The sequence below is a fragment of the Pygocentrus nattereri genome, chromosome 2 (genome assembly GCF_015220715.1).
Source record: "Pygocentrus nattereri isolate fPygNat1 chromosome 2, fPygNat1.pri, whole genome shotgun sequence".
Lineage (NCBI taxonomy): Eukaryota > Metazoa > Chordata > Actinopteri > Characiformes > Serrasalmidae > Pygocentrus > Pygocentrus nattereri.
The window spans coordinates 51,718,911-51,742,551 of record NC_051212.1 but is presented as its reverse complement, the minus strand read 5'-3'; the positions used below and the strand labels follow the sequence as shown (position 1 = coordinate 51,742,551).

General features: G+C 39.9%; 1 protein-coding gene across 1 annotated transcript in view; it reads left to right on the top strand.

The window, feature by feature from the left end:
- The window catches only part of ak5 (adenylate kinase 5), a 99,971-nt gene that overhangs the window by 59,489 nt on the left and 16,841 nt on the right, over nt 1-23,641 (top strand). The window contains exons 7-9 of the mRNA XM_017683593.2: nt 763-853; nt 11,993-12,069; nt 23,579-23,621. Coding sequence (XP_017539082.1) covers nt 763-853; nt 11,993-12,069; nt 23,579-23,621 — 211 coding nt within the window. The remainder of the gene's footprint in view (nt 1-762; nt 854-11,992; nt 12,070-23,578; nt 23,622-23,641) is intronic.

Here is a 23,641-nt window from a genome sequence, read left to right as displayed (position 1 = left end):
GTAAAATCAATATTAACTGATGAAGATATGACAACATTGGGTCATTCACGTACGTCCTCCCTCTGAGACCAAACTTCACTAAGTTTTGACAGAATTCTCTCTGGATACACTGCAAAAAATGATCTCTTGTCAAGTAAAATTATTTTAAATGTAGTCAAAAAGTGTAATATTTCTCCTGTTGAGATTGCTGAAGCTTATTTTTTAGGTTATCTTATTTCTAGACACTTTTTATGTATTAAGTAAAATGATCTCACTATATGCATACATATTGCGTGTTTTAATAAATTATCTGCCAGTATAATGAGAGTTTTTCTTATAAAGTTACCTAAAATAAGTTAAAAATGGAACATATATATATATACATATATAGACGAGATTTAAAATCATTTCTCTTGAGATATCATCTTTGGCAGTATACGCTTGCAGTCGTCAGATTCATACATAAGGGGAAACATTGCACATTGTTCTCCTGCACATTACATGCAATTACTCATTTCCTCCAGAGAGGTCATGAAATCACTGAATCTTACCCAGTGTCTAAGGAAGCACATCTCCTGACCATATTCAGCCTGATTCCGCGGTCGAGCTGATGGAACATCGTGTATCAGTGAATTTATCTGATAATGTTTTGCTGGTGTAAATATTCTGGTCTTCAGTGCTCTAGAATAGTGTAAACGTTAATAAATTATATCAGCAGCTTCTTAAATGTTCCTCTGAAAGTTTATAAAGCTCAGCCATGCTTTTCCCCTCTTTTCCGTGCAGCTGGATGCAGACCGAGATGAGGAAGAAGTCTTCTATGACATCAGCATGACGGTGGACAACAAGCTGTTCCCCACCAAAGAACCTGTTGCAGGTAAGAACATTATCACTAATGAGCCTTGACGGACACGTTATTCCCAGCTGAAAACACTGGTATCAGATTTTAATGATTTGTTACAAGGACTTAAGTGGAGTCAATGCATGTGGGTGAGAAGTGATAGCGCGGCTGTCAGAAGACAGAGCAGGCCACTGAGGATGGGATGACCTCAGCAGCTGTTTTATTGTTTATTTCTGGTAACTGCCTTTCTGGTAATTCGTGGTAACTGCCATGAATATTTTCCATGTAGTTTGCAGGCGCATATTTTACGTCTCCCACTTTAATTGTGCTAAATATAATCTTCTGTTATGAACAGCTAAGTGTTTATCAGATAGATTTTCCATGGAAAAACAGCCTCTGTCAAAAACAACAGTGGGTTGAGATTAGTTAGACTTTATTCACAGTGGGAAAAAATGGCTTTGTTTCTCAGTGACATCCTGGTGCCTTTCTATCCAAATCCATCAGCGTCTGTTCAGTAAAACCATTTTTGGCTCATTTATTAATTAAATGGAAGATGTTTTGGTCCAAGGCAGATCTTATTGACGCTAATGGATCTGGCGCTTTCGAAAGTTCCTTAAATCAACTTTTTTTTGAGCTTGTGCTTTCAGAAGCAAACAGTTCAAGGATTATTTGGCTCTGTCAAATATGGAGTGGTATGTTTTTTTTTTTCAGAGATTTCTAAACTAAACCTTGTTTTTAATCAATATGATAATTGCTGTGTTGGTTTTGACTTAGATTTTCTGTAGATACATCTCTACATCTGCGCCGTTTCCATCATCTAGCCTTTTCAGCAGAGTCATTCCAAGAAAGTTGACCTTTCGTCCTGGAACTAATCTTGCCTTGCTGCACTGATTGGCCTTGGAGTTTATTTATTGGTGTCAGCAATAAGAGATGATGAGATGAATGGATGTTTTGGTGCTGTGAGAAGTTTCTGTGCGATAATATGGGCATTTATAGCTCATGTCCAGCTGCCAAAAAAAGCCACCGCACATGGAGGAGAAACGGCAGCCTGAACCCGTCTGCCTGCTGAAGGCTGAAGGACACAGGCAGCTTTATTTTCTGATTCATTCCAGAAAGCTTGGGGTGATTTATGAGTGGAAGGCAGTGACCAATTCATCACTTCAAAATGCCTGTGCATCTTAGAGTAGAGCGATAGAGCGGAATTATGTGGCTTGTTGGAGGAGAATGTCATCTTTAGTGGACATATTCTGTATATTTACTGTAAACGAAAACAGCTTTGCACGTATGTAATTGTAGTTAAAGGAACACCAGCTTATCAAAGGTGCTTATTAACAGTTGCTTCAAAGTTATACTGAATATAATATAGAATATGAACTCCAAGGCTGCATTTGAAAACAACGCAAACTGGATTTAAATGTCAGGAGAGAAAATATGTCATGATTTAAGAAGCAGAGAAGCAAAGTGTACTATAATTACAATTTCTGTGTTAGCCTACTGTTGCACACGTGCACTGTCTATAATACTTATTTATTGAAAGAGTTTATCCGAATAAAAAAACTTGTTTTGTTTAAAACACATTATTGGTGTTTTTTTCTGTAGGCCAGCAGAGTAGTAGTTTATTTTTGTGCAGTTTGAACACTTTCAGATGTCTGTCTTACATGAGCAAGAGCTTTAGGCCCAATCCTATTTCTTATTTTTACCCCTACCCCTTGTTTTCGAGTGTTACTTTGCCCCTTGGAACTGAGTTACTGGTTAAAATCTTCCTCTACGTAACGGGACCCTCAAATAAAAGAGCATCACTTCATTAACAGCTACCAGCGCTGCTCTGTAGGCGACCCTGCCTGTCTGCAGGGACAGCAGAGGAGGGGGAAGTTCAGCTCCTCACTGCTGGGCTTTAGTTACATTTAGGGATCATACGCCTTCAAAGAGGGGGGCAATTATTTATTATCACCCACCACTCATTCTTCAGTGGTATGAAGCTGAAGTCAGATATTCTCCAGCTTCCGGTTGGAATTTTCCCGTTCCACCTTAAATGGTGCAGCAGTTACATGCTGGCATCTCAGGCATCAGAACTGAAGTGCTGGAGCGTATACAGTAATATATACTGTAGTAGATTTTATACAGTAAAGAGTTGTTGTTTTGTGATGGAGTTCTTGTAGTGATACCTGATGTTAGTGTTTTACATAGTATTAGATGGTATAATGGTAAATGGTTTGGCAGAAAAGTAAAACTATGTAGGCATTAATCCAAAAATCAAGCATTTCATTAAGCTCATAAACCCTCTCTCTGTCCATATAGAAATATTGATACAACAGCTCGGAATAAACACATCCAGCACAGCTCAACAGAGGCTGGCCAGAACGCTTTAGACAGATAACAGCATGGACACGGAGAACTTCTTAACCCGTTCTTTAGCCAGCCTGACCCCCAGCACAGTATCAGTCCATGCACTGAGTCAGTGCTGGTGTGTGTTTCTGTGCATTAGGATGTGAATGTGGTGTGTGTGTGTGTGTGTGTGTGTGTGTGTGTGTGTGTGTGTGTGTGTGTGTGTGTATGTGAGCATGATGTGTGTTTGTGTGTACGTGCACAAGGTTTTCAGTGTGTATTTGTGTATATTGGTAGATGCGTACCTGCAAACTTGTTACGGTTTGGCAAAGTTTGCTGTTTTCAGTGCTGAATATGCCATTCACATGTATAATGTCGATTTAAGTTTTTCGTTAATTAATCTTACAGTAAGCAACAGATTTTTAACAAGTACCTCAAAATCCTAGAAGCCAATGCAATTTTTGGACATGGCTTGCATCTGCATGGTTGCCAAATTCAATAAAACTAAATAATTACTCCTGTCTCAGAATGCAGCAGACATTAATCACATGTTTTAACAAATAAGCTGTTTATTTGTTAAAAAAACACTAACATAAATAAATACAAATAAACAATACACTGTTGATTGGTATGTGGGATTGGATTCGCTTAACTATTTCATGCATTAACAGTTACAAATCTAACAAATTCATGCAATGACTGGCATGCAGCGAGAAGTCAGGAACCAAAAGCCTCTTCCTCTAATCGACATCACAATGCATTTTAAATGTTTATTGTTATGTACAGTATGTCATGTTTATTTTAGTGGTGTCATAGTTATCACACCAAATGTCAGTGCCCATTTTTTTTAACCTCGCTAATGCATTTTTCATAGTTTGACCCTTTAAACCACGTGTAATTCCAGCCTAAAGCCCAGCTGCTCACATGCTGTTGTCAGTAGCCCTCTCACTGAAATATGCCTTTTAAATGGCAAGTCCCATTGATGACCCTCTTGATAAGGAGGTGAAGCTACATCAATGATCACATCTGTGCTGAACTCCGCATCTGAATTTGGCGCATCTTTCTATTTGAAAATAAATTGAGAATTTTACTTCACATCGTAATGCCAGTATCTATCCAAGTCAAACAGCACATGAGCTTGGCTTGGCAGGCCGCCTGGCCTATATAATGAAATGCTGGTGTGTATGTGTATGTATGTGAGTTTATATGTGTGTGTGTGTCTGTGTGCTTGGCAGCATTGTGTGTGTGTGTGTGTGTGTGTGTAAGCTAAGCTGTGTGCTGGAGTGGATGCTGACAGGAGAAGAGCGAGGCTGAGAGCTGAAGCTGAGACTGAGGCTGCAGTGGGCTTCCTCTGTTCTGCAGGGCAGCGTGACGCATCAGAGCGAGGTCAGGTCAGCTGTAAGCCTCAGCTTTAATCACGCAGACATTACTCCGCACTCTCTGCAGCGCCACAGCATCGTGTTTCACAAAGTCAACTTCAGCTCAAATTCTTACAACCAAATAGGCCATAATTGGAGGAATAACAGCTTTAGAGCGAGCCGTCTGTCTCAGCTCAGCGTGTCTGCTTTAAGGCCTCAGCGTACTTCACTCGAACACAACGTTTCTCTGGCCTCGGCATACAACGTGACATAATTGTGGACAAAACAAACAGCTGCAGACAGCAAGGTGAATTCAGAACTGCAGAAAAACTGGGTTGGTGCAAAAGAGGCATAGCGTCATTCAAAGATGAATAACTTTGAGGAGCAGCTCTCAGCCGAACAAGCCCACAGAGAGTATACAAGCTTGTAAGCTCATGAATGCGGTTTCAGCTCCGTGCAACCTTCACAGGCTTAGCTTTGCTGAAACTATACCAAAGCCTTTAGTCTTGCTTTTGAAAGAATTCAGAGATTTCTTTGAGTTATAAAAAAAGACGACCGTGTTTGTATTATTGATGTGAGGTCTTCAGCATGGGGAAACGTAGCCTGAGGTGCCTGTTTGTTGCAAACAGCAAAAACAGTATAAATATGAGATTTTATTTCTAAAGGTGCCATGCATACTGGAGTTGCTACATACCCTGTTGCTAAGCAGTAATAGCATCATAGCTGTCAGTCAGCTGTGCTAGGCCACAATATGTTCAGTGAGAAACTGATCTACTTTAACTTGCAAGTGTGGATCAGCGAGCAAAACCAAGCTGAAGTTAAAAAGAAGCTGTTTTGTTTGTGTCAGCACACTGTCAGTACTCAGTGAGTGCGACACTAAATCTCTAAATTACCACGGCCACTAAAGGCCCTCTTCCTTACCTTTGACCCAGTTGTTCACCACAAAACATTTTTGTGATGTAGGATACTTGACCACTTCCAGTTGAACCGTCGCCTGGAGTGTTTGGCACAAAAGAGAGTAAAACATGAAGCACCCAGGCCACAAAAGCAGTAAGTAAAACACATCTCCAATTGAAAACAATTGGAAATAAGCAAACAAATTCTTACATTGTGAACCAACGCTTCCCTCTTCCCCACACCAATAGGGGTTTTCCTTAAATCATTAACGCACCCCACTGCAGTGGTCAGAGAGCAACACACAGGATAATCTGTGACATATCCAAAATGCAAATCTTGAACGCAAGGCAAACCAGAGATGAATAGAAGCTAGATAAACACAGGCCAACTAGGCATAGAAGGAACAAAGAAACTACAGATAGGCTGTGAATTACAAAGGTGAACCACAGACAAGGCTTTGCAATAAAGAGTGAAACTGATAACAAGAGAACAGGGCTAGGGAAGAGACATGTACCGTGATACTGTTACATTATGACATCTTATTTTATAGAATGGATATTTCTGGCTCTAAGCCCTGTGTGGCTAAGCCATGTACTATGCTGTTGTAAAATAATCAGTATTACTGCACAATTAAATACAGTATTTAAGTGCCAAGTTATCAAAAATGAATGTGTTACTTGGCAACGACTGACTACATTGCTTAGTGGAGGAATGTTTCGTTTATTATTAATAATAGTACTACTTGTCTATTTTCATAATTGCTTTTGTATCATTAAAAAACCTATTTGATGCCAGGGGCATCAAAATCTTTGTTGCGACTATTGCGGAAATATTTTTTGCCACTATTGTGGGCGTTTTCTAGGTGCTGCTCACTAAGTGGCAGAAATTAGACTGGAAGCTTGACGGCTTTTTGCTGATATTTTACATGCTGTTGTTTTGGCAAAATGTGGCCACACACTATAGATTTTTCATGTTCCAGTATAAAATATCTCAGCCCTGTAAACATTTAGATTTCTTTGTTAACTTCTGAAAAAATGTATGTTGTTCATGTCACTTCTATGACGGATGCGTGATTATAATGTAGTTATGTTGTAACTGAAGCTTGGGGGGAGGAGCATGCTTGAAACCCCTCCTTCTCCCAATCTAATGCCCTGTAAGTTCACACCCTCACCTTCCGTTCCTGTAATGAAGAGTTCGCAATCCCCCTGCCACCCCATCTCCTCACTGTTCCTCAGTCCTACTTCAGTCCTACTACAGCTATGAGTTTGTTTGGGCTTCTAGCTACAGGCAGAAACTGCCCAGAACTCCAGCCCAAGTTCTCAGAGATCTGCCCCCTCCCTCACTCAGTCTTCACTCATACTACCACCACCATGTGAAAGCATAGTCTAAACTCACAGCTATTAGGGGGTGTCTGGCCTTCTAGCTATGGGTGGAAGCTGCCCAGAGCTCCAGCCCAAGTCCTCAAAGTTCTCGCCCTCCCTCTACCAGTCTTCCCTCATACTGCCACCATGCTGAAGGCACAGTCTAAACTCACAAAATGCAACTAAACAAGAAACATAAGGTCAGAACTAGATCCTACTAATATAGCCGATGCCCAGTCCATTAAAATGTGCTTGGTTCAGTTCCGATTGTCCAGTTGGAACATCCCTAAGTAAGGAGGTTTTACTCTGCTTTGTGTTGTGCCATACAGCACTACTTAATATTACTGTAACACTCGGCCTCTCGTGGCTTATTGCTTTAAAAAGAAGCATGTAATCCTGTTGCCAAGTACACGCAAACAAATCGTATCTTTTGTACAGTACTTATAGTTCTATATGTAATATACAGATAGAAAGAAGCTACAGATGCTGTACAGTGTGCAGATATACAGTTTGCACTTCAGACGTATTTCAAACAATTTACCGCCTTGTTTTAACGCTGCATGTTTATCCAGCACTAATTACATTTGTGCAGCTTGGCTGCCAGAATGTCTATTGAGGCAGAAATCTGGGGCATCTTCACATCAATATTTCAGCACATGAGAGACAGATATGAGGCCATCCAGCAACAGCCTTTGGCTTTATGAAGTGGGCCTGTGGTGTCAGTCAAGTAGAGCACAAGTTAATTAAACATCACCTCCCCGTGCCATCTATTAACTCCAGGATAATGAGACCATTCTCTTTCTCTCATCTGCTTCATGCCGATTGATAAGAGGGCTCATTATTAAAGCCCCCTCGTAGTAGCCAAAAATTCAGCGCCCAAGTTCAGATGTACTTTTAAGCCTGACTTCATGGGAGTTCAATTGATCTTGCTCTGTCCAACATTTCAGTGTATAGGGAATATATTGTACTCCAGGACAAAGCTAATTGAAAATGATTATAAAGGAATATTTTAGGTTTCTTTTTGCAGAAAGGCCATTTCCACGTTTTTTTAAACCAATCACATTTGAACCTAACTCACTTAAGCTGGATGAAACACCTGTTAAAATTGAACTTTTTCTTCCACTAACTTCCTTTCACAAGTTCTTCTTCTTAATGGCCACATTGTTACAGCGAAATACTTTCCTTTGATGTGCAACTGGATTTCCAGAGGGCTGAATCATCTCCCGTTACTCCTTCCGGTTTCATCCATGCAGCCATTTGCTATTCACTTGCAATGGACCATTGACTCAAAGGGCTATTCATCAATCAGGAGTCAATAAAATCACTCAACGGAGAAAGGAAGGAAAAAAAGACACTAGAGCTGTAAGAGGCATAGAGGAGGGGACAAGAGTTATTTGATGGTCTACCACTTTTGGAGATTGCCTTCTCACAGATATGTGGATGACGCTGGATTTCAGGCTAGTGCTTTCAGTAGCTAATGAAGTGAATGACATTGTCTCGTATCCCCTGTCACTTTGGATTTAGAGTACATAGAGCTACAGCGCAGCAGACTGTGACCAGAGCAGCCTTGTTGGGAGTCATCAAATCTTGACAGTGCTGGAGCTGGAACCCCATGCTGAGCCAAAGCTTAGAGTAGCTCAGTCTTTTAAAGTCAGTGGCCTTTAGTTTCAGACAAGTAAAAGCAGCACAGTTGGCCAATGTAACTTGAATAGTTTGCAGTGTTCAATCTTCAAACCTTAGCAGGTAGAATGTGTCAGATGAGCGTGTTTCAGTGTATCGCCACCAGTTTGAATGTGGTGTTTATGAAATAGGTGTAATGTGTAATATATATTCACAAGAGAAGGGTAATTTTCAACCGAAAGACGACCTGCTTCTTGGTTTCCCACAGAAGGCATCTATTAATGTTAGGAAGTGTTTCCATCAAGCTGACATTCATGTTACCAAGAACTACTTGTTAATCTGCAAGTGCAAATGGACAAGGTCACCCTGAGATCCAATGTATTGAGATTCTCTGAGCTAGAAATAATTTGCACAATTTCTGTTAATGGAGACTTTGTTTTTTTGAGTACTTGACTTGATGAGTGAACCCCAGGAAAAGCGGTACCACTTCTCTTTTCCAATACCGATACTGGTATTGAAATTGTCAGCTAATATTGACACAAACCCACTTTAAAAACACACACCTTCTAAGCCACTTCTCCTGCTGGGTTGCGGGGGGTGCTGGAGCCTATCCCTACTTTAAAAACATTAATATTTATATGGGCATCTAAAGCCCCATGCTTTAAAAAGTACGGCTTATTATTAGTCAGTTCTTAGAAACTGTTTCTATTATGAAGTGTTATAATGGTTTAAAGCTATTTATAAGAGACTCTGTGATAAACACTGTTATCTTAATGAGAGGCTTTTTACATGTAATTAAATGAAGTTGTCCTTATCAGTAGCATTGGGCTTCTGTAATATTAGTAATTTGATCACAGAGTGTATGCCTGGTTCTGTATGAGGCTATAAAAATGGCAACACTGACATTGTTGACAGTCTTTCTCTAACACCGACTGATAAAAGGCAGCACAATCACAAAGGCAAAAACTGCCCATAAACCTGCAAACCTCACCTTGATATTCCCAACAGGTCACATACTGACAGCCATTAAACATTAAGGTTTTCCGGCTTTGGACACAGGCTCTGTATGTGTCACCTCTCAGCAGAGGTCGTTCTCTAGAAACAAGAGCTCCCATGTTCACCCCGAAGGCTGTCAAAACCTTTGAGATGTATTACTCACAGCTCTGACCTGGTCAGCGTAGTTTATTCAGTGGACCTTCTTAGGGCAGTTCTGCATGTTTTATATTGCAATAGCGGTGATGATCAGAAAATGCAGGAAAATAACAGGTTATTTAGGTCAATATGCCTGTTCTTTACTTGCTTTCGTTAGAGAGTAGTCAAAACAATTTTGTGTTTTCAGTATTTAAAAGGGCCCAACACATTGTAGGCTTTAGATTGCATAGAAACCTAAAAAACTGTTTAAATAGGGGGGAATGTTCTAGAGACTTTCCGAAAGTCACGAAATGGCTCTTCGTACCATTTGTCATTTGTACCATTTGCCATTCAATCTTGAAGTACTGACATTGACTGTTTTACCCATCAGAATAAGAGACCAGAATTTTCCATTGCATTGGCAAATGTTATACAGGGTGAATCAAAAAGATTCATTCGATTTCAAAGCACAATATTTTTGCAACTGTGAGGTGCATAGGAACCAATCACATACCAATTGAAAGAGGGGGTTATTGAGTTTCTGACCGTCACCGGAAGATCTGAAAGGAGGCACCGACCCCTGAGCAGAAAGTGTTTTGCGTTCCCCACTTCAATAAGAATGAATCCGTCATAACTGTGTAACGTGACTTTCGCTGGCAGTGAAAATCACAGCTCAGAGCGTTCATTGTTGGTTCCACAACCCTGGACGATCTCCGAAATCGCACCGAAAGAGCCGTGAGAGCAGCGACACCCCCCATGTCAATCGAGTATGGGATGAATTTGACTATGGCATTGATATTGTCCATACAGCTGGAGGAGGTTCATATTGATCAACTGTAAAATTGCATTGTGAACTTTATGCTCAGTTAAACCATTTACAGTTTTCTGCATTGTTCAGTAAAGATTTACAAGTGAAACAAATCATTTTGAAATCAGATGAATCTCTTTGAATCATCTTTTATTCAGATGCTGTTCTAGATGCTTGAAAATGCTGAAGCAAATGACAGTGGATGAACTGGATGGGTATTTTAAGCCCTCTGCTCTTGGGAACAGTGTCTGTTTAGCATGACACCTTCAGCTCCACCTCATGAGCAAAGACTGAGGCATTCCCTGAGTTGTAAAAGCTCAGAGGCACGTTTCTATATTGCATCCCACAAGAAATCAGACTAATTGCAGGGGCTCTTAGACTTTCTATTAGAACTTCACAAAGATGTAAATCCTTGGTATATTTTTGTTACCAAAATACCACTGAGAATGCCACCTCACGGAATACTGAGTAGCTAAGAACTGCTGCTGACCTCAGGTCAACTGACATTGGGTATCTAAATAGCTCTACTCAAGTCAGCTGTGTGTGGCAGGATATGTGTTTTATAATAACTGCGCTGCATATTTATAGATCTATAAATTACCAAAATACTTCAGGGTCTTATGAACAGATGAAAGATACAAAGAAGAAGATTAATCTGCAGAGCAACAGCAGGAGGAATTCGGAAGCACAGATCCAACCAAATGTCCGGAAACTCAGTGGATGGCATGAATTGATATGAGATGGCATGAATAAGTTTTTTATGATCATGCACTTTAAATTTTGAATCATTCACCTGCAGGAAACCCTTATGATGTTTATGCTCTCTAACAAATAATGATCATAAAGCAAAGATCAAAGCCACCTAAGTGTGCTCCAGGGTTTCCTCTCGCAATTTAGTATCACAAATCATAACCAATTCTTTCAGTGCACAATGGAGATACATGAATTACCAGGATGTAATTTTAGAGCAGAGTAAAACACGTATTCTCTTAGAAAAGGCTTCACAACAAAGACAGAGTACAGAGTGAGAGTCTGTGCCCAGGGTGGAACAGTGGACCACACTGCAGGGCTCATAGCTGAGAATTCCAGGCAATATTGCATCACCTGGATTCAGAGAACCACCACTGTGGAACCAGCCATCCTTCTAGAGGGATTTCGGCCTTTTGTTCTGGCGAAATCACAGCCACATGATGAGTGATCGACAAACAAGGCAGGGGTTCGAAAATGGATTCAGAGCCAAACCAATTGATCTTTACACAACTCTTATTTAGGCCATGCATGATAGATCAAGGTTTTGCTTGAATTACAACCTTCAGCCCTCACTTGGAGATGCACAACATTACCAAAGGTGCTAAGATCAGTTGAACAAGTCTGACAAAGCTCAGCAAGGACAGACGCATTTCATCCTTCAGACAAAGTTCATCAATTAATATCTGCTGGTCTTATGAAGTACCTGGCTTGTCATAAAGGTTCAGAAAGACTTTCTGGTGACAGAGACGTCACGGTAAAAATTGCAACCAACCAGATAACAGTATATTCATTTCTGCTATAAGACATTTGAGTATCCAGATGTTCTTGTGGTACTCAAAGTGTCTCCCTCCACTGTTCCCCCAAGGGGGTTTGCTATTGTAATACTAATGCGGTCTGTCATTTTGTATTGCTTCTTTGCATGCAGGCCCCAGTGAGCTTGATCTGAGTCTGCTAGCAGACAGCACCAGCTTGGCGGAGGTGCCCTCCAAATTCGATGAGCAGGTACGTTAACCAGTATCTTTACCAGTTTGTGGGTCTGTTTTGTGTGTAGAATTGCTGTTAGACTGCGTCACACTTTCTCTACCTCCTTGCTGCATGTTAATGGCAATGCTTTCTCTTCCCGCTTAGGAAGCTTCTATAATGTCTTTTGCAGACGTTATTATAATGGCACATTTGTGTTTAGGCTTTCCTTAGGGTATGACACAGTGCTGTGGTCTTCCTTTCTCCTTCATTAATCTCAAAGTGATTGAAACATATTAAAACGAAACCTTAAATTGGCTCAGAATGAGGCTCAGTGAATTGGCATTTGGAAAGCAAGATGAGTCAGTGAGGGTGAGAGGGTGCCTCTTTGATGGGAATGAGCCGGTGAGCGATGGCCCTGCATTAGCAGATGGACGTTTCTCCAACATGCCATTTTAACTAATGTAAGCTTTAATCTTTCATTTGTTCATGACTGTCCTTATGTTTTTACAGTTTTATTTGCCACTGTCACAAATTGTGTAACGAATGATTGATCTCATTCAGCCTTCGTTGGGGTGATGTAACCAAACTCAGTATTATATCACTTTAACATTATAAGGGCATATTGCATAACCTTCTGCGTGTGTATTCTATGTGAGAGCCCTCTAAAGAAAGCTCCATTCGCTCCATCTCTACCTAATGTTAAGATGTCTAGTAGTATTAAGTCAAGGTGACAAGTCCAATATATTAAAAAATAATTGATAAAATCCAATGTTATTCCATCATTCATCTTGACGTTCTACACCTTCAGTGACCTAGATGGTAGAAAAACTTCACAGAAGTATTTTCACCTTAAGAAACTTTTCCCATAGTGTGATGCTGCAAAACGTGATAAAAAAGGTAGCAGAAATGATTCGCTATGATTTAGAGTCAACTTCTTTATGATTTGTTGTAGTAGATGCTGTTTAGAGGTGTCTTTAACTAAGAAGAATATTTGGCACACCTTTCTTTTAAGGTATTTTTTCCACCTCTTTCACACCCCTCGAGGTCAGGAGAATGTGCTTCAGTGAAAAACTGAGGTGTGATCCCCACTGTGAGTGCTGTAGTTGTGCCAGAATATGACCAAGGACCTGGGGCCTCTGTACGAACCTGTCCAGTCAGTTGTTGTCCTCTATTAAGAGAGGACATCTAGGTTGTATATACACTGATACCATTTCTGGGGTTTTATTGCATTTTAACATAGTTTTCTATTTCTCCTTATCCTTTAGTGTTAAACAGGTTGTTTTTGTTACTGCATATAAATGATATTTGTTCCGATTGACTGCCTTGTATTGTACAAAATACAATCTGGGTCAAAATACTCCCTCAATCTTCAGCGTGAATGGGTGGGACTAAACTGCTGAAGGCTGAGTGGGTGAATATGTGTAAATGTGTTGTTTTTTGCTTTACAACATCACAAAAACAAATGTCTTAATTTCAGTATATAGACTGTAATGAGGCAAGGCATGTGATGGTGTGGTATAAATATGTGTTAGGTATATATGTGTGTGTACACTGATCAGGCATAACATTATGACTCCTTGTTTCTACGCTTATTGTCTATTTTATCAGCTCCACTTACTACATAGGGGCACTTTGTAGTTCTACAGTTACAGACTGTAGTCCATCTGTTTCTCTGATACTCTGTTACCCCCTTTTACCCTGTTCTACAGTCGTCAGGACCCCCATGGACCCTCACAGATCAGGTACTATTTGAGTGGTAGATTATTCTCAGCACTGCAGTAACACTGACGTGGTGGTGGTGTGTTAATGTGTTGTGCTGGTCTGAGTCGATGAGACCAAGCAGTGCTGATGGATTTTTTAAACACCTCAGTGTCACTGCTGGACGAAGAATAGTCCACCAACCAAAAATATCCAGCCAACAGCGTCCTGTGGGCAGCATCCTGTGACCACTGCTGAAGGTTCAGAGGATGACCAACACAAACTGTGCTGACACACATGAGCTGCTATCTCTTACTTTACATCTACAAGGTGGACCAAAAGATAAAGGTAAAAGAGTGGACAGTGAGTGGGTACAGTGTTAAAAACTCCAGCAGCACTGCTGTGTCTGATCCACCCGTACCAGCACAACACACACTAACACACCACCACCACGTCAGTGTCACTGCAGTGCTGAGAATGACCCACCACCCAAATAGTACCTGCTCTGTGAGGGTCCATGGGGGTCCTGACCACTGAAGAACAGGGTAACAGAGTATCAGAGAAACAGATGGACTACAGTCTGTAACTGTAGAACTACAGAGTGCAGCTATACAGTAAGTGGAGCTGATAAGATGGACAATGAGTGTAGAAACAAGGAGGTGGAAATGATTATATTATATTAGCATCAAGCTAACAGAGGTTTATATGCACTTGTCCACTCTTCGTGCAATTCCAGACTGTACATGCCTGTTTCAAGGACCCAGTGTAAGCTGTATGAATACTAAGCATTTTAATATAATAGTGTATTCAAATTCCATGTCTATGAACTATGAATATGCCTAAATTGGGTTTTATATGAAAGTAATACTTCTCTACATATATTTATGCATGAAATGTCTTGCCAGAGTGCACAGATTTGGCACAGAGGCAGAAAAACACAGTACAACTCGACACCTCATCTGCATTTTGGTTTTATCTCTTTTCTTTGGGAATATGTAAATACATTTCACCAATAGATAAGTATTCATTTCACAGTGCACAGTGGGACTACATAGGGACTAGCCAACTGGCTTCCCTTTTTGCTGTGTATTTAGTGATGTTATAAGCAGTCTAGTTCTCTATATACTTGTCTGTATTGAATATTGTCATTTCAGAAGAGCAAGAAAAATCATTTTTATTTAAGCATTTGGAGCTTTGGTAACAATAAAACATCATTTGGCTATGCCAGTGTTAGATGGTATTTTTTTCATGCATTTGAATCCTGGCAGAAGTAATTCATATCTAATGTCTCATAGCGCTATGATTCATACACATCAAATACCAACAGATAATATTCAGCGGTGCCCAGGACTAGATAATCATGGTTATGAAAGCTCAGACACAGCTGTACAGAAAAAAGTGTTAATCAGGCGACCTTTTGTTCCTACTAACGCTTTTTTTGTACCTCCTGTTTTGTCTCTCTCCCTCACCCTCTTCCTGTCTCTCTCCTCTCCCACTTGTACTTTTCTCAAGTGTTCTGAGGGGTCCTTATTTTAATCCTCACATATTAGCTCGCGTTACATAAGACCAGTAAGCAAATTATCACTCCGCCGTCATCTGTGCACTCTGAGACTGAAAGTGAATGGCTGCATCTCCGATGCCGCTCCTGCCTTCGGAGAGATGACTTTGCTTTCTCAAACAAGTTTTGTTTATTCGTGCTGTTGGCGGAAGGACGCTGAGTTGAGGTTGTGAGTATCTCGAGAGCCGTGTGAACTGGTTGTGGGCAGCACCCAGGCTCACCACCGTGGATGTTTTCTCTCTGTGCCACCATAGGAACCCACTCACACGCCAAGAACTGGATCATGTGTACTTGTCAGCAGGAGAGGAGTACTTTTGGAAAAAAAACATCCATTAACCACAACAGATCTCGGAGCAGTTTTTAGCTCAGCAGGAGGCTTCTTTCAGAGCAGCCCATCTGCAGTAGACAAAGCTGATTAATGAGGGTCTTCAGAGTAATCTGAAGAATGTTTAACTTTCCCAAGCTTGTATGAACCATTATTATACAGAGCCTTGCAAATGTAAATTACCCCTTCGAACATTTTCTGCTTACAAATAAGCAGGATTCAAATAGTTAACTGTGATTGATCACATTATGTGTGAAATAATCAAAAATGCATGTATTGTTTTAAGCAGTTCAGTTTTCATTGTGTGAACACAGGGTTTACTTGAACGTGAAAATCATGTGTTTTCAATAAGGTGATGTTTCCTGTTTTCATCACTGACATTGGCTGTGTTTAAAGATTTTTGCCAATCTGACTGAATACATTCTAATTACAGATAAAGACTGAGGTGTTTACATGCTCTACTCAACAATGTGAGGGAAATCTCGGTTTACATGCACACAGCAAGTAATGTGATCCAAAATTATGTGCTTGCATAGAGCATCGCTTAATGTAGATGTTACCATGACAACAAGCATCACATAAGTCCATTCAGAGTGAGATGAGCAGCAGTGAGCAGTGATTGTGTTTTTAATTACTTTAAAATGATGTCAGACTCAGGAAAACGTTATAAACTTTCGCTATGACGTGACACTCATGCACAGAACATACTTAAACTTTCCAGTTGGTCAATGTAATCAGATACAGGTGTTTACATGGTTATTATTCTTCTATTTAACGGATTATTTACAGGGATACCCACCTCTTTCATTAGGATAGAAATTCTATTCTGAATGGACTAGATTATTCTGATTGAGGTGTTTACATGGACGTATTGTATTCAGATTGAGTTATTAGTCAGATTATTAATGGATTATAAGACTGCATTTCAACGTGGCTGATGAGAGCAACAGTGGCTGCATGTTCCAACCAAGGAGTGTATATATATCATACATATAGTCGCAAAAGTCTTGATAGCCCCCTTCAAATGACATGTTTTGACGTTTGTAAAAATTTTAACAAATCCTCTAAAGGAAACTTCAATTTGGTATTTTTCTGCAAATTTTAGTCCAGTTTCCTTGCTGAGTTTAACATATTGATAAAAATAGAATAAAAGATTTGAACGGTGCATAACCTTTTTTCCAATGTTAACCTCAACAAAATGTAATGTGACCAGGGATGCCCAAACTTTTGCAGACCACTACATCATATATACAATCAATGGGTTCCGAGTCCTCCATGATTGTAGCCTCTTGCACTCACTGTTATTCATACAGCTGAAGGATTCTTGTCACAGTGGCTCTCAATGGGAATGAGAATTTGAGCTTTTTACTTTGCTGTTGCTTTAGTATGTTACTCATATAGTTTTTCGTGCTTCTCCTACAAGCACAGCATAGTCTGCCGACTGCTAACTGTACTGATATTACATATGTTGCTTTTACATGATGCTTAAGGCACCAATGGAACTGGTCATTTAAAGGCCATGTTTGAACAAGAGGGCTATATTTACAGAGTCAATCATAGCAAGTTACAGTGCACAAGCAGCTGGGCTTCAGCCTGGAACTACAGTTGATTCCAAGGATCAAAACAGGAAAATGCATTAGTAGTGTTAAAAAATAGTGGTGCATTATAAACACATTAACCTTCACATACCTACCAACAATACAAATGTGCTCAGAATTCATACTGCAATAATGCAGGTACATGTAATAGTGTGCCTAATAATACACTAAATGACTTGGTATAATACAGCAAAAATAACTTATTTGTCTGCAAATATTTTAAAGAAAGAAAAACTGAAATATGCTGCCTGTATAAATGCTCAGACCTCTGTGCTCTGGAAGCTCCAACAAAACACAGATAAAGAAAATTGCCTCTTAATTGCACATAATTAGTTTCCTCCCGAAAACCATTAACTGGTACCCTGTTGTTGGTCAGGTTGTAAATCTGAAGTAAATGTGCAAGAAAGAAGACTAAATAGCATGTGATACAAGTTAGACATGATACAGATGTCTAACTTTAGCAGACGCTCTTATCCAGAGTGACTTACAGAAGTGCTTTGTTGTCCACTCAGAGAATGTATCTTTGCTAGGTTAGACAGAAATCTAGTCCTGGGTTCAGATGTTACTAGAAACGAAAGCCTAAGTTGAGACCAAGAGAAAAATTAAACACAGTGCAATGAAATACGTTTCAACAAGTACTTTAACTTTTATCTATTAGTGACCAGCTACATCTTGAGTTATCTCATAAAGACTTCTTACATAAGCCTCAGATAGGCCTTCAAAGAGTAGTAAAGGGGCACTTGTCCATTGTATCAGTATCTCTAAAAGAAGCTGTTACTCAAGGGAAGAAAAGGTCCCAAAATATGAGAGTGACCCCGACTAACATGTGGAAAAATATTTTGGAGTTTTTCGGGCAGAATTCAAAACGAACGTGGCCCAAACCCAACGCAGCCCTCAGGAGATACCATCAGTACACAAGTTATTGCAACAAAAGGTGACTTGATCTTCAAGGTGAAGCTTGTGCAAGTAGTATATTTCAGTTTTTTTACCTTTAAAAATGTTTTCATCACTTTTAATCTTGAGAGTGTTGATAACACTTAAGTGTTTGAGAAGTTTTAGTCATTTATAATACGCACTTCAAAATAAAGGTGCCAAAACGAGTTCTTTCCTATCTGTACATCCAAGCCTAGAACCTATCAGGAACCTTTTTCCTTGAGAAAGTATGGATTCTTTTTTTTACAGTAAATTTTTCCTTCTTTTCATGACAGAGGAAGTATGTGGTCTCACATCGTATAATGTAAAAACAGTGTTTTTGTCAGCGTACAGCAAAGTGTGGTGCACTAGCAAATGGGACTTAGCGAGCCCACTAAAGTCATCTCACAGAAGTGGCAGTTCAGCACTTCCTGTACCGCCCACGGCTCCGCAAGAGCAAGAGTCGCTCCTCTCCTCCGTGTCAGGCCAACCTTTCTGCTTTTCCCTCTCCACAGCTAATGAGCTGGAGGCTGGCTGATGTTCATGATTCAGCTCGCTGCAACAGGGAGGGAGGGAGAGTGCAAGGCAGACAGAAAGGGGGGCGAATGGCCCAGTCTAAATCTCATGTCCATATGAAAGCCTTCTTTTCTGTTCTTATGCTTAAGCCGGTCAGTACCCGGTCAGTCGGCTGTTCCTCATTCACCGCCTTCGTGCCTGTTTGTGGGGGTGATTAGAGGGACAGGAGCGCAGTCCTTGTTCTTAGCTAGGGAGATGATGTAGCTCTTTGTTGCAGCAATTAGTGAAAATGTAAATTTACTGGTTTTTCCATGCACTTAAATCTGCACTCATGAAGACTTTATTTACAAGTTATGCACCTGAATAGAAGTGGACAATGAATGAACAAGTAAATTGATGTAGTACTATTCAGCTAAGATTAATTAGTCAGCAAATGTAGTGTGTAATAGTTAATGTCCACCCCTGACACCAATGTCCCACCCTCATCATTTCATTTTAAAGAGATGATTATAGATTTAGTATAGAACTCAGTAGTCTGTTTATTTCTTTAGATTTGGGTGAAAGAAATATATTTTAAAGTGATAAGATGAAAAGAGACAAAAGAGATTGATCCACTGAGGCTGTGCAACATTTTTTTGTCCTGGGAGGTTATTTTTGTTACAGAGATGGGGTCAGTATGTACTTTTTATGTTTGTCTTCTGTTTCTGAAAGGTTTACACTTTCAATCATTTTGGCAATATACCCTCAGTACTGCTCCACACGGTTAGAAATGAAGGTTCTGTGCAGGTTCATTTTTTGTTCATCAAGGTACAAACATTTGAAATGTTCCCTCAAAAGTACAACAGTGGTTTTAAGGTCCAGTTGTGAACTTTAAATAAGTTTTTCCAGGTGAGAAGTTTGTATTTGTATCTTTTCATAACCGAATGTTTTAAAACTGAACAATAAAATAAAAAGCCTGGAGACTAGACGGGGTGTGAGGCATCAGTACAACTTAGAAAACATAATTTCAGTGGATTATGGTTCAGTTATGTTCCCTGACTAAGGGTACTGAGATGCACCCTCGAGGGTCCAATCCCAGCGACAGGTTTAGTACCGTTTTTCTTTTGCCTGTAATATTTTATGGCCTCAGTGTAGTGCAGAGTATGTAGGCCCCTCCTACAAGTACTCTGTTAGAACTCAAGTATAAGTACTAATTCGACTCAGGCACGTACTGTAACAGTACTGTAATCACAGTAGTTGTAATTAATATGAATGTGTACATGGGAGCGCTGTGCTCGAGTGTGTGGGTATGTGCGTGTTCCCCTCGCTCTCCTGTTCTCTCCAGCAGTGAGTCATCGGACCGTCTGGACCACCCACATTGCAATTCGGCTTATCCGTGACACCCAGCCTCCCCAACACACACACACGCACATTCAGACCCACTACTCCCACACCACAACTCCCACTACTCTACACACCAGAGCTTGAAATATTTGTCCAAAAAACCTAACAGGACCCAATTTCTCAAATATGTGTTGGGCTTACTTGATTTTTCCTCTCTGCTTTCATTACCTTGAAACAGCTTTTAATCTGTCGTGCTGAGTCACCCACTCATGAATTTAGCAGTGAGATCCACAAGGCCCACGCTCGTGAGGAAATGGACGCGTGGGAAATAAAGCAGCGCAGTATGAAAGTTTATCCAGACTAAAAAACTTCCCAAGGTTGTTCTAAAGCACTGCTTAATAAATGAAGTTCATTAAAGCAGAATTTAAATATTAATTTTGGATAACTCATCTGTTTATTACAGCTTAATATTTTATTTATTTATCCATGATCTAATGCTGGCTGTTATTGTTGCTGCGCAGTATAAAAGGTGCTATCCTGTCAGGTTTAACTCTGTACTTGGGGTGAAGATGGGAGAGTTTGGGTCAGTTTCCAACAACATTTTGTTGTACTCGGGTCAGTTTTTGGCTCAGAGTTCCGGGTTGAGTTCAGACTCAAAACTTGATGATGTGGCTTGGGTTGGATCAGGCTTGGGCTCAGGCTTGGGCTCGGGCTGTGTCCAGGTTTGGATCAAAATTTCTAGCACAGTCTTTTACACACACTTCCTCACGACCCCATTAATGCCTCATGCACAGCAGCCCACTCTCTTTCAATCCTCTCCATGACACCCTTATCTGCACATGCAGCATGGTGCATCTTTTGGGCAGCCAAATAAGCAAAGGCAAGCAAATCAGCTTCTTTTTCTGCCCATTTTTGTGTTGGTCTTGCCAAGCCTTTCTATTTTTGTGCCTTAATCCAGGCTCTCATGTCACACTTATTTCTGTCGATAATAGCAGCGTGATGTAATTTCATATTAGTTATTTCTCACTAATATTTCTCGCTCAACGAAACAAGCTGAGAAATTCTCTCAAAAGGAATCGAAAGTACCAGTCCACGTTGCATTGATGTTTGTAAGTAGAAGAAGAGATATTTTAATATGATATCAGTTTGATGAAAAGTTACAGAAACACTATAATAAAGCTCATCTAAATACCAACACAATCATTTTCTAATAGTTTGTTAATGATCATATTGTTACATGTGCATTTGTAAGTGGCTACATTGGGACAAATACCTGAAGCCTTGTTAATATATTTATTTGTAGTAGGTAATATAAAATATAGGCTTCCAATTAAAAAAATGTTAATGTTTAATATTTATATATAACACTTAATAATGGTTAAGAATTAGGGGAAAGTTGCTGTATCATAAAGTAGTATAAAGTATCATAAAGTATCATAAAGTAGCTGTATCACAAAGTGACAAGATAGCAAATAACTACTTAATCATATAAATCAGGACATGGATTAATTCATAATTATTTTGAATTGTTGTTGTGCAACTGTCACGATTGGCCCCTCCTAGTCCTGTCCATGTGTTCATGTTTTGGTTTAGCCAATGTGCGTTTGTTTTGGTTTAGCCCCCTTGTTTCATGACTCTGCCCCTGATTGTCTCCACCTGTCCCTCGTTTCCCTGTGTGTTTAAGCCCTGTTTTTGCCCCTTAGTGTTCGCTGGTCATTGTTTGCTCATTGTGTTTGCTGTTGCTTGAATCTCCGTCTGCATTGTTTGGATCTTTGTTTGCTTTGTTGGTGTTATATGCTATGTTGGATGTTCTGTATGTATTTTTTGTTTGATTCTGATTTGTCATGTCTTCCCCCCGTTCAATTCGACCCGCCTCCTTGCTCCCCGTTACTGCAACTAAGTAAACATAGTAGTTCAAACTATTCTATTTAATAGTTCACACTTTTCAAACTCCTGTAAGTTTAGGTTTTTACAATTCAAAATAACAACTGATTGTATTTCATTAAGTAAACAGTTAATAATTCAAATGGTATCATTTATTAATCCGCATTTATTAATCACTTGAACCTGATGAGCCAGGTTCTTGCTTTGTTTTATCAGAGTGATAAAGCATAACAGGTGTGTGACCTGTATTCCTATTTGTGTGGTTTCTCGTTCAGAAAGGTGGTTTTTGAGGCAAACAAAATGAAAATCTACAGATGTTCGGCTTCATTAGATCAATGTTCTTCACATATCAAAATAGCATAACAACTGCACTGTGAAATCAATTCATTAATAGAAAAAAGATAAAATGACAGAATCATGTATCAACCTTAAACTACTAACAAGCTCTTTGATGATGGTCGTCATTTTTCACATTTGACATTGTACCAAAAAGGCAAAGATGTCAGAAATGCAGCCTCGAACCTGTGACAGAATGTAAATGTACTATAAATGTTACATTTAAATAATTGTGTAAATCAAATATATATAGGAAAACAACAATACCTCTGGACTTCTAAGGGTTCAAATACATTTGGGATGGAACACATTCTCGTTTTAGGTGGTGCGCACCTGTATACGTCCTGTGGAGAAGCTGAACAGTAAAATTACCACTTTCACATTCGTTGTCACCAAGTTACTCCAGCAGAGCTGCAGTGTGTTTAATGAGCAGGAGCTCATTCAGCACAGCAGATCCGGCTGTGTAGTGTGTTTTAAACTCAGGATGGTTCTGAAATCCGTCAGCTCAGCGCCTCGAACGCGTGGAGCGTTGCAGTGAGAGTGTGTCAGCCTTGTGAGTCTGAAATACCTTAAACCTGAGCTGAACTTTTCTCTCTGCTGTTTCTCACATGAAATAAGCTGGAAAATTCTCTGGAAAGTACAGAATCTGTTCCAATCCATACCAAATAGAAGAGGATATACTTTATTATGATGTCAGTTTGACGAAAAGTTATGGTAACACTATCTAATAGTTTATCTAATTTACATTTATGGCATTTGGCTGACGCTCTCATCCAGAGCGACTTACAATTTGATCATTTTACACAAGTAGGCGAAGGTGGTGTTAGGAGTCTTGCCCAAAACTCTTATTGGTATAGTGTAGGGTGTTTGCCCAGGTGGGGGATTGAACCCCCAGTCTACAGCGTAGAGGGCAGAGGTGTTAACCACTACACTATCCCAACCATTAATAGCTTGTCTAATAGTTTGTTAATGATCATATTGTTACATGTGAGTTAATAAGTGGCTGCCTGTTGAATTAGGAACATTTACTTAGATTTACTTACGTTTAATACCTCTAGACTTCTAAGAGTTAAATACATTTTGGGTGGAACGCAAATTCCTCATTTCAGGTGATGCATACCTGTGGAGAAGCTGAACAGTAAAAGTACCACTTTCACATTCATTGTCACAAAGTTAGGTACTCCAGCAGAGCTGCCGTGAGTTTAACTCTGCAGGAGCTCATTCAGCACAGCAGGTCCAGCTGTATAGTGTGTTTTAAACTCAGGATGGTTCTGAGTTCCATCAGCTCAGCGTCTCAAACGTGTCGAGTGGCGCTGTGAGATTATGCATTAGTCTAAGAGACTGAAATTCCTTCAAATTGAGCTGAACTTTTCTCTCTGTTGTTTCTCACATGAACAGGCTGCTGAGGAAGAGCTGGGGTACACAGAGCAGAATGAAGAAAGTGAGTCCAGTGTACCTGTA